This window comes from Perca fluviatilis, chromosome 7 (assembly GCF_010015445.1).
Source record: "Perca fluviatilis chromosome 7, GENO_Pfluv_1.0, whole genome shotgun sequence".
NCBI lineage: Eukaryota > Metazoa > Chordata > Actinopteri > Perciformes > Percidae > Perca > Perca fluviatilis.
The window spans coordinates 20,407,151-20,424,436 of record NC_053118.1 but is presented as its reverse complement, the minus strand read 5'-3'; the positions used below and the strand labels follow the sequence as shown (position 1 = coordinate 20,424,436).

Here is a 17,286-nt window from a genome sequence, read left to right as displayed (position 1 = left end):
ACATGGCAGCAAGGCGCCTATAAGGTTGTGATGGCAATTCCATTCCCAGCTCCAGATGGGAATAACAGACCTGCTGACAGCAGTCCCCTGCAGCTGGTGTGTGTGTGTGTGTGTGTGTGTGTGTGTGTGTGTGTGTGTGTGTGTGTGTGTGTGTGTGTGTGTGTGTGTGTGTGTGTGTGTGTGGGTGTGTGTGTGTGTTTTTTTTGGAGGAGGGTGGGGTGTGTGTGTGTGTGTGGGAGGGTGGGGGTGTGTCTTGCGTACTTGCATCTCATCCTTGACCCCTTCAGAGGAAGTGTCTAAGAAGAGATTGATCGACGAAGCTGGCAGAAAGTGTTTACATTTTTGTGTTTAGTTAACTGTGCTGTGCTGTGTGTGTGTGTGTGTGTGTGTGTGTGTGTGTGTGTGTGTGTGTGTGTGTGTGTGTGTGTGTGTGTGTGTGTGTGTGTGTGTGTGTGTGTGTGTGTGTGTGTGTGTGTGTGTGTGTGTGTGTGTGTGTGTGTGTGTGTGTGTGTGTGTGTGTGTGTGTTCTCAGGTGGAGTATGTGGAAGGGACGGCTTTGGTGCTGGGTTTTGAGGATCCGATGGTTCGAACGGACGACACTCCAGTCAAGCGCTGCCTACAGACCAGGTGGCCCTACATCGAGCTGCTGTGGACCACCGACCGTTCCCCGTCACTGAACTAGCACTGACACCCTTTACGTGGATGGGCCGCTGCTACACACACACACACACACACACACCACACACACACACATATGCACACCTCTTCGGCTTCCCCCTCTGTACGCTGACCATGAAAGGTCAGCAGGTCACATCAACATACACACATATACAACACAGACGAATGAGAATGAAAAAAACACAAATGCACACAAGACACTAACATAAACATGTCCGTGGACTAAACATACATGCCTGATATCCATTCTTCCATCATCACTCACACATTCCACAAAAATTCTAACTCACCTTAACAGTTCATGCTATTGTAAGTTCACCATGGCTTGTATTTTACACACAGGATGTTGATGATGTAAGTATTTAAAAGACAAAAAAAATTAATGACTTTTTGCATTGACTATTTTTACAGCTCTGCTCTGTGCCGATATCTCTGCTACAGTTAAGTAGAAACTATTTAGAGAGCAAACTGGTTTTGTTCAAGTGTGTCACCAAAAGACATGCTGAACCTCATGTACAGCCAGTCGACTGTGAAACACTACTGTTAATCCAGCTACAGGACTGTTCGAGGGGAAACCTACCAAAGCCTTCCACATAAAACACACACACACACACACACACACACACTGTCACACTCACTGATAAGCGTTTACAGCGTAAAGGGACCAACCCAGACGCAGAGAACTGGAAATGCGAACAGGAGGTTTCTTCAGTGTTTTCACAGAGATTAAGCTGGTTTAGGTGCTCTGTTTGTGTGTGTGCTTCGTGCACCACACTAGGATGTTGGCCAAGAGTTCATGTATTTATTATCACACTCAAAGGTTCGGGAATAAACACTTTTTTTGTTCAAATGCTGTGTGGTTTGGCTGTCTTTTTTTTTTTTTTTTTTTCTCATAAATATCCTGACCCTGACATCAGACAACAACAGGTTTCAGGATGTCCAAGAATCCCCTCAACACTAAATTACACACCAACTTATGTTTTGTGTCCCCAGGGACCCTAAATCAGTAATTCACTAAATCACAAAGACACTGATAGTGACTTAAGTACCTCTCTGTAAACAGAAAATATTCCTCCTTAGACAGAAAACTGCATTTTTGCTCATCATCAAATTCCCCAAAAGAAGACAAATGAAACATTTTTATAAGGCATCCTAAAACATAGTGACATGTTACTACCATTCAGTGTGTTATAAAGTCGCCTCGAGACAAGCAGCGAGTGTTTGAGGAATAGCACTTTATACCATTAAAGTACTTAGTTCTGGCTCAGGGGTTCTTAACTCAATGTTTATGCACTTGTGTTTGTGTATCTGCAGATATCCTGGCTCCAGTATACATCTGTGCACATGAGTGTTGTAATATTGGCTGTGTGTGTGTCTAATGGATTTGTCTAATGCAGAAAGGATGTGGGCCTAATCTGACACAACAGTCTCCTAAACAGTCTCATTAGGAGTTTGTGAAGAGAGAAGTGGGCACAGTGTGTAGAATATAAAGCACTACTGTGCGGGTGCAATAAGCAATCCAGAAGGACCTGATCATTGATCAGAACACATTGGCAGACTGATGGGACTTAACCTGAACAGTATGTGAGGAAATGTGTGTATTCCTGGAAATGGGATGTCTGTGAGAATTGTATTGGATGTAAGACAGTTAAGAAAATGATTAAAGATAAAAGTGTGCACACACTGAAACTGAGCTGCATTAATACGTGCTACCTGGCGTCATAACTCTGCCGCACTGAAGCCCAGATGGGGCAAAAGAACAGGAATATGTCTGCTGCCTCCTCACTCCATCATCATTACCACCATCTCTTTCTTTTTTCTCCTATGTGCTCATGTTTTTTCCCTCTCTTCATAGATTTACATAGAAACAGCTGAGAAAGAACAGACCCTCTCCCTTACTTCTTCTCTGGCATTCACACACTTCACTGTTGCACAAAAAGGATCAGGGAGATGTGACAAGGTGAACTAAGTTTGCACATATTAAATGAAGCCATAAAGGGAGGAGATAGAGTTACTTAGAGGGATTGAGGATCAATTGATGGATGGATGGAAGGAAATGTGTTGAAAAAGGAGAGCAGGGCAGGTAGAGGGTGTGGAGGTGAGAAACTTCTCCATCTGGCAGGTCAAGGTTTAGGGTTCTTCTCATTCACTCTCTTCACCTGTTTCTTATCAATTCTCCTGACAGAAAACACTCCACTGACTGTAGTCTGCTCCACTGCAGTTTCACTACACTGTGAGGCTGGCAGGGGAGTTTAATGCATCATTAATGTGCCCATAAAGCTTAGTTTAATTTAGACAAACTCCCAAAAGATGATAAACAGCCAAATTGTGAGTTTGAAGTGGGTGCAACATTCATCTCTCTTCCTCTCTGCACAGAGCTTTTAATAAGAAAAATGTTCACAAGTGTTCTGCTGAGCTAAATATTCAAAAAGCAGCCTGGTCTGCCCGTCACCTCTTTAAACTGGTTTTCATTGCAGGATATTGTCAGCGAGAGCGAAGTATGTTACCTCGGAGGGTTAGGGGGGGAATCGCCTGGTGTTGAGTGAAACGGTCAGCCGGCCAAACAAACTGCCTAAACTTGCAGCTCAAGAGATTTCTGCAGTAAGTCGACATAATAATTACTGACATAATTACAAGAGATTATTCCCAACGGAAGGAAATGCAGTCCTGGTTTAACTATGGCTGACCAAAGTGGCCAATAAAAAGCATAAGGCGATTTAATTTATGAACTACGGTACAAATCTTTGCATTTGCGCGCCAACTGCGTATATTTTTGGACTGATTTGAGAGTGTAGCTGTAAATTTCACTTTCATTTTATTTATTGTTTCAAGGGTGAAGCTCCAAATTCGCCGATGAAAATGTGTCTGTGCCATAAAAGGAGCGGTGACGCGCCTGTCCCTTTGCGAGCTCAGATGTGGTCGGTGCCTCGTGTGTGTGTGTGTGTGTGTGTGTGTGTGTGTGTGTGTGTGTGTGTGTGTGTGTGTGTGTGTGTGTGTAGGCCTGGGGGGTAAAGTTTTGTGCAGAGGGCGGGGGCGCGGCTGTGTAGTCTCGTAGTTGAGACTCTGGACAGACCTGGTGGTTTCAGGGTGTCAGGAGGCAGTTTTGGGGGAGCGCGCAGTGATCCAGTGACAGTTGGCGGGACAAACCTACCTCACCTGCACGGAGGAATCTCTCTCTCTCCCTCTCGCTCCCTCCCTCCCTCTCTTTCCCTTTCTGCTTCTCTCTTTCCCCCAGTTCCCTCTCATTTTTGGGGAATAGTGTACAGCTGGCTGTTCTTTGAGGATGGAGCGTGTATGGGACTCTGCTGGGATGTTTATTCTCGGGCTGCTGTCGGTGCTGTGGCCGGCGCTAAATGGAGTTTGGAGTTTTAATCTTTACGCAGAGCATCCTATGGTTTACAGGGGACCCGATGGAAGTTATTTCGGCTATTCTGTGGACTTCTACCAACCTACCTCCGACAGCAACACGTGAGTGGCAACATCAGGACTTACATTGTCCCATCAGGGTTCTGCAGAGTTAAACTGTACCTGTACTGCCAATATTGCTTTACAGTAGAATCAATAGAATAGATTTGAATCAAATTGATGTGATGTGGAAACTTAAATGAATATAAATAAGACTTTATCATCTCTGTAGCTGCACATCCTGGAATGGGACAGAAGAAGCAATGGTTCAGATTTCTGCTGCACAGAGCAAAACAGAATTATGAAAGAAAAAAGTATGTAGGAAGTTTGCATAATGCATTGTACACTATCCTGCATGTCTTGTATGTACCTTGGTTTTTATTTCCCTCCACCAGGTTCAGTGTGTTGGTAGGGGCTCCCAAGGCGAACACCTCTCAGCCCGGCATTGTGGAGGCTGGGTCTGTGTACTACTGCCCCTGGCCTGGACACCCCGACAGCTGCAGACAGATACCTTTTGATAATTCCAGTGAGTAACCTGAAAGCTTATCAATTTTTTATGTCAGGGATACAAAATAAATTCATGACTGATCTCCTGGGGGCCCCTCTGGGTATAATCATGTTCCGTAGACTCCTGTTTTAAAGGATTTGTGTTGCTACAGAGCATGGAAAGGAATAACTTTAACTTTTATGAGAAGTATTTTAGGGAATAATAGAAATGAAATTTAACAAGCTTTCATTTCACTGAGGTCCAAGTGTAATCCTTTGAAAGCCAGAGGTGATCCCAGATGATACTCCATTCGAAACCAATAGAGTTTCATAACCTGTGTGTCTGGTATGTGTGTGGATATGAGTTGGCACATGTGCTGTTGCATGAAAAAAGAGAGATAAGACATATGGGTCTCATCAGCTTCATCTAACAAATAAGGTGGCTGGCGGGTTTGCTGGTACAAGTATGCAATCCGGTGATTATCGTTTTCAATATATTATCATCAAGGTTAACTGTCCAATCAGCCTGTGTTTTTGCGTCTAATGTCTCTGATGCACGCTTTTCCATCTGAGTAGTAAGTGTGTGTGCATGAGGTGGAGAGGGAGAGAGACAGGGTAGGGGGGGTAAACTGTATGCACATGGGAATTTAGTTCCACTGCGGAGGAAAGGGGGATTGGGTGAGGTCTGCTTTTTATTAGATCTCAAAAATGTATCCCTGTCTCCTTTCCCCACCCCTTGTCTTTCTATCCCTCTCTTGTTCTTTGTTTTTCTGTCTCTTTTTGAGAGGACTTCTATCAGAGGACCAGAGTTAACAGTACCAAAGCTCTAGCTTTAGTTATAAAGTTCTATGTGGAGGACTGTCATCTTATATACATCTCCGTGTGCACATGTATGAATATGATTGGATGTTGTTCGTCAGCTGCTTGCCAATCAGCTGGTGTATTCATAAGCTGCTGAAGTATGAATCAAACAGCTCATAACTGATCAGCTGATGCAAGCAGGACTTTATTGTACCTGAACTAAACTAAGGCTTCATGCAGATCAGGGTAAACCTTCAATGTGAGGACTATCTTCTTGGCCCTCCCTAAAGTTAATTATGTGTTATGTTTCACGAAGGGGTTAGTTTTGGTGTGAAGTGTTTTGGGTTAAATTTCAGGTTTGGGGGATATACGAATAAACACAGAGGGAACAAATGTGTGCGCAGCATGTGCATGTGTATCTATTCACTGGAATGGGTGGGTGATTGATGACAGTGGCCACGATGGATATTTCTAGAGTTACAGCAGACCCTTTATTACAGGTATAAACCAGCCTAAGAGACATACACTCATGCATACTGTAAAACAAATATCAGCATGAGTGGTGAACATCTGTGTACACTGTGCTGGTTAATAACCACATCAGCATCACATGTGCTTGACTCTTTGTGTGTGTGTGTGTGTGTGTGTGTGTGTGTGTGTGTGTGTGTGTGTGTGTGTGTGTGTGTGTGTGTGTGTGTTGTGTGTGTGTGTGTGTTGTGTGTTGTGTGTGTGTGTGTGTGTGTGTGTGTGCACGTGGCTTCAGTGACATTATGCAGATGTGTCAAGTCGTGCCAGTGTAGCAGGGGGGATTGAGACAGGTTGATAGTGATTGCATGTCCATGATAAGAGTGAAGAAACCTGGTGTCTAGGTTCTACTCGCTGATCCATTGCTTGTCAATCTGCCAGAAAATTATACATGCATCAATCATAGAATTATTTATAACATTTCTTTCCTCAAAGAAACTTGATTTAACCAGATATGACTAGATATGACCTTCACTTTCAAACACAAATCTGAGAGCTTCACTATATAGCCAGTCATCTGCTGTGGCCTCAGAGCAGCTAGGTTGGGTGTGTCTATTAGAATGTTCTTCATTCATTACCTTCACCCACAATTTCCAAACCTGTCCTAGAATCAAAACGATTCATGAGCCTGGTTCTTTAACCTTTAGGTCTATGATATAATAAGAACGATGGGCTTTCTTATTTGATATAGTAGTGATAAGATATCAGAATAATTAATATAAAAGCATGCAAACACAATTTGGAATAGGGTCTACCATATATCCTGTACATAATAATGGTGAGAAGAAATTAATTCAGAAATGAGATTTAAAATCAAATAAACTTTACAACAACCCACTGTACACCTGCTGTTATGCATTTATCGTCTGCCTGAATGTTCGTGTGCCTATTTACAGTAAGTGTGTGTTCATGTGCTAAAATGAGTTGTTTAATGTGGAGGGGTCTGCATGGCTCTAAAGAGACCCAGCTGTTCTTCAATAAGGCTGGAAAATATCTACAAACAGAGCAAAGACACACATGCACACAGGCACTAATACCAAATCTGACACCAAAAATGCTCATAATATGCATGTACAAGCTCGTGTGTGTGTGTGTGTGTGTGTGTGTGTGTGTGTGTGTGTGTGTGTGTGTGTGTGTGTGTGTGTGTGTGTGCGTGCGTGTGTGCATGTGTGCATGCATGCATGTGTGTGTGTGTGTCTGTGTGAAGGCCAAGTTAGAGTCTTCAGTGTTTACATTTTATAGGGAAAAAAAAGCCTCCAGCATCCTGACAAATGTCTGTTTCTGGGGGGCAAATGGTGTTTTGATGTTAGTTATAGGCCTGTTTAAGACTGTTGCTGTTTGCTCTTGCTTATCAAGGACAAATGCTTTCCATTAACACAGGCACAGCTACTGGCCTGGATCCACATTACCCCAGTCAATAACAGCTTTTACTGGCGTCATTATGAAATGTCTCTTTCATTCTCTTTTTTTTATGTCTTTTCCACTTCCCCTCTGTCTCCATCTCTCTCCAGATAACAGAATGATAAAGGTAAACGGCACCAGAGAGCCACTGGAGTTTAAGTCGCACCAGTGGTTTGGAGCATCGGTCAGGACACACAAAGGAAAAGTGGTGGTGAGTGGACATGACGTCAATAAATATCACACATGTGTAGCACCTGTATCATCTTAAAACTAAAGGTTACACAAACAGTATGCTCCTTTTTCTCTTTTAAGGCTTTTTTAGTCAGTATTTCTTTAAGGAATATGAGTGTTATTTGTTGTACAGGCATGTGCTCCTCTCTACCACTGGCGGACAGTGAAGCTGAGTGGGGAGAAGGACCCCGTGGGGACCTGCTATGTGGCCGTCCAGAACTTCAGCGCCTACGCAGAGTACTCACCCTGCAGGACCAGTGAGTCTCTCTGCAGCCCTTTCTCCAACTGTCTCCATCTCCCTTTAACTGCCTTCCATTCTCCCGTCCTTTGTTTTTCTCTTTCTCTCTCTGCTGTCATTTTGAACACAAATAAACCATATCCTCAGTATATTGTGTCATAATATGGCAGAACGTTTAAACAGTGCACTGATTTTTATGTCAGCCTATTTGATATAATATATAGTCCTCAAGTTTAATGGGTCGATTCACCCAAATCACAAAAACAAAACATGTATCACTTACCTCTGGTAGTTTTTAGCCATGCAGATAGTTTAGGCTTTGTATGTCTAGGTTTTGATATATCGCTCGAAGATTCCCGCCTCCACCCCACTTCAATTTAGGTGAATGTAATTTTCTTTGTGGCATTGCAATAGTATATTAGTATTTCAGCATCTTTTTTCTGTACATTGTGTCTGTCACTCAGAATAATCCACAGACTTTACTGTGAACAATTTTCATTGAAGCCACTATATACAGAAGAAAGGTCCCAATGAAAAATGTTGGTAGCAAGGTTTTTAAGTAAATTTTTCACAAACAAAATTACATTCACTTCTATTGTATTTGCGTGGTGGCAGAAATCTCAGAGGTGGATATCTCAAAGCCCGGCCAAATAAAACCAAAAGGTGAGGAAATGTGTAGTTTTGTAATGTGGTTGAAATAATTGAAAAACAGCGAGCAGACTGATTAATTTGTTGGCTTTCTCTCTCTGGTCCTCTTCTTTCTGTCATCGGTTCTGAAAATGGGATTCATGGGATTTTACTAGCCCCCATCCCCCTTCTCCTTCTTCATCTCTAGTTTTTTTTTCTTCCTCTCGTACTTTCTTCCTGCAACCCCTTCTCTCCCAGTGATATGAGGCGCTATCAGAGTTTGATAAGGAAAAAAAGGATGCTATCAGGTGGCACATCGTAAACATCAGATCAAACACGGCCCTTATCATCAACTACATCATCCGCTTTGCAAAAAAATCCCTCACACTCACACTCACATACACACAGGTTCATACTTACACTCCCTCTAGTAATTGAAGGTTGTTAAAGATCTCTATTTTGTTGTTTATGTCAGTTCTAACTAATCAAGACCAGAATAATCACATTGTAAACTCAATTGTTCTCAAAGGGGGAATAACGCTGCAGAGGAAGTATTTCTTTATTATGTGTCTAAGTAAGATTTGTCTGCCTCCAACAGCTTGTTTGCTTCATCTTAACATAAATCTACGACCACTCAGACTATTTCTATAACTCACACTTTGTTTATATGTGCACGTGGGTCGTTACGCATCATTAAGCTTCACCGTAGGGTGCCTCTGAAACGGAGAACAATTTATTATGTGCACATAAGTTTTGTGTGTTCATGCACAGTTTAATGCAGCGATTTAAACAGAAACACACGTCAGTGGTTCTACATTTATATATAAACTGTAATAGGTTTTTCTTTATTTTTTTATCTGATATAGGTTATGTTCTCTGCAAAGTTAGTTGAGTGCTTTGTTCCAGAAAATGTTTTTTTTTCCTTAATTAATATGCCTTTTATAGTGTTTGAAAGACATGTTTGTGTGGTTTTTAGATGATCCAGACCCAGAGGGACAGGGCTTCTGCCAGGCTGGCTTCAGTGTGGATTTCACCAAGGTAAAGATTGCAGCAGCAATCGCACACTATTGCCATGACAACCCCCTACACATATCTTGTCCCCTGTCAAAGTGCAAGCGGAGGGGTTTCTTCAAACACAAGACTCATTTCTGAGATTTATGGACACTTGGAAGATGAGATCACGTTTGTCCCTAGAGGAGCCTCCACTCCTGATGTGACCCATCGCCTCTGAACACAATAGCCCAAACACACACACACACACACACACACACACACACACACACACACACACACACACACACTCATACACACACACAAACTCCATTGTATAGTCAATTTGAACTTTGACCTCTGTCTCATGGTCCAACTCTACCCTCCTGTACAGGAAGCTGTCATTCTCCAGGATGTCCTACATGCATACACACACAGCTACTCACATTATATCCTCTAGTCCAGAGATCTTCAAAAGGGGGTCCCAGGACCCCCTAGGGGGTCCTCAGAGTCACTGCTGGGGGGCCTTGAAATTATTGTTAATTTTTGGAAGTTTTTTCAAAATTTAAAAAGTCTTCACATGAATCCAACATATTATTAGCAAATATAAATCCCGACTGATGATAGGCTTACTGGCCTATTAGGTAACGCTGTCACTAAGGTAGCCATCCACAGATACAGTTAATCCCAAAGGATTCACTGTGCCACATTTATGTTGAGAATTAAAATATTATTATAAAATCATGCCAACAATTATTATTTTGATAGCTTAGTATTTTATGCACTAAAAAGGTATGTATAAAGGCTTTAGGCTGCCCTACACTTTATTGTAGGCCCGGTTTAATATGCAACTTAGGGGTCCTTGGCTTAAAAAACGTTGAAGACCCCTGCTCTAGTCTCAAACAAACACACACACACACACACACACACACACACACACACACACACACACACACACACACACACACACACTCACATCTGTCACATGACTAACCCTAACTAATTGTATTTATTCCAGGAAGGAATGCTGGTGGTAGGAGGACCTGGAAGCTTTTACTGGCAAGGTACAGTAACTGCAGCAACAGTGTGTAAACCTGTGTCTTTCTCTTGCAATGATTTCATAGATGGGAAGGTGTTCAAATCAGGGAAGAGAATGCAGATGAGTTTAACAGTCAGAACAGCCCACATACACATTCATGCACATGGACACACTTGTCAAATCTGCACTTTCAGTACAGGAGTCTTGTGTAGGAGAAGGTGGAAAGAATTGTGTCTCTTTCTTTGCTGCTTTCCTTAACTCTTTCCCTCACTCGCTCCTTTACTTCATGCCGCTCTCTGTCTGTAACAGTGTAACAGGAAATGGGTGTTTGGGCTGTGTAATGAGCTGATCGTGGGGTAATGGAGTGTGGAGGAACTGCCCCTCTGCCTCGTGATAAAGTGCAGAGGGGCTTGGAAAAGCTTCAATGAGAGGAAGAGGCTGAAGAGCAGGCTACAGGGGTTGAGAAGGACAGAAGAAAGTTGGGAGAATTAAATGACTGATAGAGAAAGAGAGCAGGGAGGACAGCGGGAGAGATAGATGATTGTTAAGGAGATGACAGAAACATGTTGCTGCGGTGAGAGGGAAAGATGAGATGTGAGGGAGTAAGTCAGACACAGAGAAAAAAGAAGAAAGATGGATCATCTGCTTGATAAAAGCAGTGCTGAGGTCAGCTAGCTTGCTGGATATGCAGGGCTCGTCGAAGCAGAGGGATGAAGTGTCTTAATAGGTGTAGACACAGCTAGAGTGTGTCAGGGTTCAGCTGGTGAAGTGTAGCGCTACTCCCCAAGTTCCAGGTGTGAGAGTGTGCGTGTGTGTGCGTGTTATCCAACTTTAGAAGAGTTTGTAAGAAGCAAGGAGACAGTTACTGATTAGTTGCACAAACAAATTTTTCTTTCCTTTCTTTGTAACCCCTCGTGTCACTTCACAGCTCTTCATTTGTTTAGAAAAGAAAGATCTTTATAAAGAGGTCAAAATGGCTCAGTGATGGATATTTGAAACTGCTACACAATTATCAATTTGGGTTGTTGTTTGGCATTTCTGCTGTTATTAGATACGGTTAAATAATAAATGTTCCAGCATACAAGACCACACTAGACAGGCATCACAGACAGCGTAATGGACTGCTCCTTCTCTGTGCCCTCAGCTTGGCAAGGCTGGCTCCCTTCAGTTAAAACACTTCCTCTGAATGTTTATAAAAGCACTCAGTCGGAATTTTATGGCCTCTAATATACAACGATTATCTTCAGCCTTCAGCCTGAGTCATAAAAAAAACTTCTTTTATATACAATCTTGTTATCTCTGGGTGTAAAGGACACTTCAAATTAGCTGCAGTGACTCATGCATCTGTGTTAACAGTTTGTAACACGGTGTCTCATTAATCAGATGGATGTTTAATAATGAGTTGATATAGTGATATGTTATTCTGGGAGATAAACCCGTAGCGCAGTGTGAGAGAGAAGAAGAGGGAGGGGGTGAAAGTGGAGTTGGAGGGAGGGTTAGGAGGGTACATTTTCCTCCTCGTTAGTGTATACACACACACACACACACACACACACACATTAAGGAGGATTTATGGAAGGTTGAGTGCGGCCGTAGATAAAATCATTTGTTTGTTTGACCTCTTGTTCAACAGTAGAGGAAGGGTGTCGTTTGTGTGTGCTCACCTATAATTCAGAATCCTCGCTGCGGAGTGGACAGGCGTTTTCTTGAGTTTTTTTTAGAGGAACGTTGGAGTATTTTTCCAGCTATTCCTCTGCCTTTAAGCTTTCCTCAGGGAAGACTTCCATGTGTCGTTTGCTCTGTGCATGTTTCATGTGGAGCTGATGGGTCAGCTCCAGCAGGTTTCCATAGCAGAGGGCAACGGTGCTCCCTTCATGGGGTCCGAGCTGAAACCACTGGCCATGAACAGATGGGACTCTCTCCCCCTGAGTGTTAGTTTTCTATCTATTTATCTGTGTGTGGTGTGTGTGTGTGTGTGTGTGTGTGTGTGTGTCTGTGTCTGTGCAGGTCAGGTAATGACAGCGGGGATAGCTGAGATACTGAACGGCTATTCTTTGAAGGCAGTGCTGAGACGGGTTCCAGGAGAGAAACACACTCGAGCTGCTGAAGACACACACGACGACAGCTATCTTGGTAACATGCATTTACAAAACAAACACACACGCACGCACACACACACACACTCGCTGACAACCGTTTTGATCTAAATAGTAATCATACATTACATTACACATATCGCATACAGTTTACACAGAGCATTGCTTAGAGAGTTAATTTTGCCCATATGTCATCATGTGCAACCCATTTCTTTCTAGGTTACTCTGTGGCAGTGGGAGAGTTTACAGGAGACTCTGAACAAGGTGAGAAAGCCAACAATTCATTACAACTAACCACATGCAGCACCAGATGATCCTTCTCTAACAACTTCAGCAGGCACCCTGCAACACTGTCTGAAAAGCTGCAACGCTCAACACTCTTTATGCTCTCTTCAGCTGGATGCCAGGACCGCTGTGAGGGGTGTTATAGGGTGAGCGATAGGGAGCAGACAGCTGGGTGACAGTGTCTTGGTCTAAACTCAGAGGCAGTAATGAGAACTGTCTCTGTATGTCTGGGTCGCGACCCTGAGGGGACAGGACTTTGGGAACCACTGATAAAGAGATTTCCTCTCCTCCATTTTGACTGATTAGAATGATTAGTAGCAGGCTCCGCAGACCTCTTCAGACTTCAGACGTCTAGAGTGAGTCCTGGATCTCTTCTGGACTTGAAATATTATGGGGAAAGAGCGACAGGCACTCACACACAGCATTATTTTATTAAAGTCATAAAAGTTATGATTACTAGAAATGCACAAATCCTTTCATTTTTCTTAGTTCCACTTATACACACACTCTGTTGTGTTGCCAGCAGTGTGGCAGTTTGATTCACATCTCTCTCTATGCGAGCTTCAGGTGCTGCTGACGTTCGTTCACATGCCATCAGTCAGCACCACAAATGAAACACACACAAGCAATTTTAACAAAAAGCTCAGCTCTTTTATTAAAGAAAATATGGAGAAATAAAATGTCCAACCACACTCATGCTACATCAACCATTTAAACCATTTTTTTATTGCTTTTCTCTTCAAACACTGTTACCACACACGCTCTCTTCTGCTTCTCTGTCACACGCATGGGACCCTCCTCCCCCAATGCCACTTCTGCTTCCCATTCATAATTTCCTGTCGATCAGAGCCTTTTTGCTAATCACCATTCAGTGGGATCTTTACGGGACAACCTTGCGTTTACATACCCCCATACCAACCCCGCAAAGGCCCTGAACCCCCTCCGGCACAACACATGTCAAGGAGTCTTAAAGTGAGCCTTAAGAGGTTACACATGCTTGTTGATGTGTTGTGTTGTGGTACGAAGCTTGTTGTGGTCTTGTTCCCCAAACCTTCTTCAGACTGGAGAACTGGTTGTAACTGGGAGTTGTGAGTGAAGATGGAGCTGGTAAGTCCTGGTTTATAGGCTCGTGGTTGAGCCTTTTGGGTAGAGCAGGAAGAGGGGACCCTGTCTTCTCTCTCTGGGTGGGTCCCTCAGATCGTCCCTATAAGTCCACCGCACCACACTCATCAATCAATACACAAGCACAGAGCGTCCAATCACTCAGTGTGTTCTCAGCAACACTTGGCCCTTCTGACAGTGTGGGCTGGGTAGGGGATTTGAGGGTTCAGGCCTTTGAGACAAACCTCTGTTGAGCCCTTTCTTTCTCTATTAAGTCTTTCTCACACATACACAAATGCTAATTTAACTCTTTCTTTGTTTTTATGTTTCCCAGAGCTGATAGCCGGAGTTCCCAGAGGAGCACAGAACTTTGGATATGTAAGTATAAACTGACGAGCAAATACAGTAAAGAAAGACATTTGATTGGTCATTCAGCAGCAACAGCATTGTTACAGACAGGTGACAAATTAAAGAAATGATGAATGCAGATGTTGCGTTACAGGACGCAACATGGGATATTTAGATGTGTTCAACACCACCATCATCAAAACACCAAACTAGTGAATATATTTTGGACAGATGGCGTTCATCCCTCCAGCATAATTTCTGAAATTTATAGAATCTATGCCAAGGACCTTTGAAACAGATTTGGTGGCTTATGGAGAAACTTTACATTGGATATTTCTTTACTTCTGTAACTTCTGTTTTTTTTGCAGACACACGCAAACGATAAAGGCTTCTTGTTTTGTCTACTTTTAGTGTCTCATATAGGATTACAACTTTTACTGCACACATATGTATCTACATAGCTACGATAATACTGTATCGGCGTCTATGTAAACTGCAGTGTGTCTAGTGTTCTCTTATGGGAACATGTCCCCAGGGCTGACAGTGTCAATCCTCCCTAATGACACACAGCTTCCGCTGCATGTGGAGGGCTGTGACCCCACCTAACCCCACTAACCCTTCTCCACACACACACGACCCCTAACCCTAACCTGCAGTGCAACTGCAGGACTCGCCGCATTGTGCACACTCTGCAAGACTGTGTGTTTTATGTCTGGACATTGTAGCTGGTGCGAGAATGCTCCTTCCTGTACAGACAGTGCACTTTGAGGGACATAGAGGAGGGGGCTTGTAGCTCGCAGTAGGGGAATTGTTATGAGGGGTGCAGGTAGGTCATGTTAGATGCGTGGCACTGGATTAGCTGCTAACCCTGATCAGGTTTCTTCTGTGACCAATGTGACTACTCAGAGTGCATGAAAGTTAACGTTCAAGCAAGTGATTCCATATTTGTGTTTATACATCCTCATCTGTCTGTGTCCGTAAGTCTATCCCCGTTTAGTATATCTTTGAGACATCTGTGATTGGGTCAACGTGTATCCTCCTATATGTGTGTGTGCATGTGTGTGTACGTGTAGCCCCCGGCTGTCTCCATGTGGTTGTTATTTTAGGTCTTATGAAGGAATTCTCAGCCTCCCCCCTCCGTCTCTCCCCACGACCGGGGTTAGGATGGGGGGAAGGAGAGAAAAATGAGGGGGGAAATGTTAAAGGCACAAAGATGATGGTGGTGGGGGAGGGCAGAGAAAAAAGGGGTTTCAGTACAATAAAAGCTTTTTTTAATGCGGTTTCTGACTTTTTTTTCCTGCATTCTTCATGTGTCTGTTTGTCAGACTGCTTGACCATGTTTGCTCCTGGAGTGCTGTGAGGACAAAGCCTGGTGCTTTATTAGTCACGGCGTATTGTATCTGACAGTCTATTTGCTTGTTTTAGGTTGCAATGATCAACTCCACCAATCTGACCTTCATCCAGAACTTCACAGGGGAACAGGTAGGAGCATCAACACAGTGCATTAGTCTGTCATGTTGCAGGGCTGTATATACTGTAAACTACTGCACTATGGGCACCAGCTGTTTTTTCCAATTTGAATGGGGATGAAAATGAAACTAGATAAAAATGTAACCATATTGGGTAATTCCTGTTAAAAAAAATCATCTCATGTTCCTTTCTTGTCTGGCTCTCAGATGGCCTCCTATTTTGGCTACTCAGTGGCTGTCACTGACCTGAATGGAGATGGGTAAGTACAAGATCTCATTGTGACTATAAACACATACTCTCTTCTGTCTTTCATAGCATTGAAACTACATATTATGTCCCCAGGACCGATGATGTGCTGGTTGGAGCGCCCCTCTACATGGAGAGAGAGATGGAGAGCAAACCCAGAGAGGTGGGGAGGGTGTACCTGTACCTGCAGATGGCCCCGCTCACTTTCTCCAAACCTGTTGCCCTCACTGGCACACACACCTTCGGGCGCTTCGGCACGTCTATAGCACCCTTGGGAGACATCAACCAGGATGGATACAATGGTATGCTGAAAGCATGACAGGCAGAGAGAGGGGGAGAAGAAAGGGAAAGACGAGATTAAAAGGAAATTGAGCCTGATGATATTCATCTGAGAAACAAAAATATGCAAGATGAGAGAGACAACAAAGAGGGAAAAGAGAAAATTAAACAAAAATCTTTTCATATATTTGTGTGCCAGTGCATGAACCTCTGTGTCTGCCCATTTGCGGCTGGAGTTTCCAGGTAAACCCGATGACAGACAAATCTTTTTCTGTGTTTCCTGTTCCTCTCAAGTCTTTGACTGAGGAAATCCTATCAGATGCTGCTGCTTGAGAAAACGTAAAGCTCTTCAGCCAATCAGGAAGTGTGGCGATGAAAGGTTGTCTGTGTGAACTTGTTTCCTCCATGATCCAGGATAAAGCTGTGTGTGTGTGTGTGTGTGTGTGTGTGTGTGTGTGTGTGTGTGTGTGTGTGTATTATGTATGTGTGTGTGTGTGTGTGTGTGTGTGTGTGTGTGTGTGTGTGTGTGTGTGTGTGTGTGTGTGTGTGTTGGAGTTATTTTTAACTCACCAGATGTGCCCTGAGATAAAATCATCTGGGAGTTTCTGTCCTGTTGCCCAGAGTTCATTCCTCTTCGATGTGTTTGTTTTGTCCTCACATTGATTGGACACACACACACACACACACACACACACACACACACACACACACACACAAACTAGGCAGCCTGCAGTCAAAATCCTCCATTAAGCTATGGCATGTTTAATGCTGCTTTAAAAATGAATGAGCTGATGCACATCTGGCCCTTGCATGACATCCATCCCACTGATTCATGTTTTATTTATTAATGCACAGCCTGCGTTAATGTGTGTCCCATCCCTTTAAACCCTTTAACCATCAGATCAATAACCATTGGATCAATTATTGAAGCTTTCTCTGGCCTGAAACATACTGTAAATCACATCAGGCTGTGTGTCAGGATGTGACTGTCTCTGAGGAGACGCAGCCTATCTGCCAGCTGTAGCGACATGCAGAGAGAA

General features: G+C 43.3%; 2 protein-coding genes across 2 annotated transcripts in view; both read left to right on the top strand.

Annotated features, from left to right (window-relative positions):
- The window catches only part of mindy3 (MINDY lysine 48 deubiquitinase 3), a 24,953-nt gene extending 23,425 nt beyond the window's left edge, over positions 1–1,528 (top strand). The window contains 1 exon segment of the mRNA XM_039806583.1: positions 533–1,528. Within this exon segment, the coding sequence (XP_039662517.1) occupies positions 533–682 (150 nt within the window). The 3' untranslated portion in view covers positions 683–1,528.
- A 2,213-nt stretch (positions 1,529–3,741) lies between these two features.
- Positions 3,742–17,286, top strand: part of itga8 (integrin, alpha 8) — a 38,712-nt gene continuing 25,167 nt past the window's right edge. The window contains exons 1-12 of the mRNA XM_039806959.1: positions 3,742–4,146; positions 4,479–4,609; positions 7,407–7,507; positions 7,661–7,784; positions 9,369–9,430; positions 10,401–10,446; positions 12,429–12,554; positions 12,737–12,781; positions 14,238–14,281; positions 15,677–15,733; positions 15,928–15,980; positions 16,064–16,269. Coding sequence (XP_039662893.1) covers positions 3,962–4,146; positions 4,479–4,609; positions 7,407–7,507; positions 7,661–7,784; positions 9,369–9,430; positions 10,401–10,446; positions 12,429–12,554; positions 12,737–12,781; positions 14,238–14,281; positions 15,677–15,733; positions 15,928–15,980; positions 16,064–16,269 — 1,180 coding nt within the window. The 5' untranslated portion in view covers positions 3,742–3,961. The remainder of the gene's footprint in view (positions 4,147–4,478; positions 4,610–7,406; positions 7,508–7,660; positions 7,785–9,368; positions 9,431–10,400; positions 10,447–12,428; positions 12,555–12,736; positions 12,782–14,237; positions 14,282–15,676; positions 15,734–15,927; positions 15,981–16,063; positions 16,270–17,286) is intronic.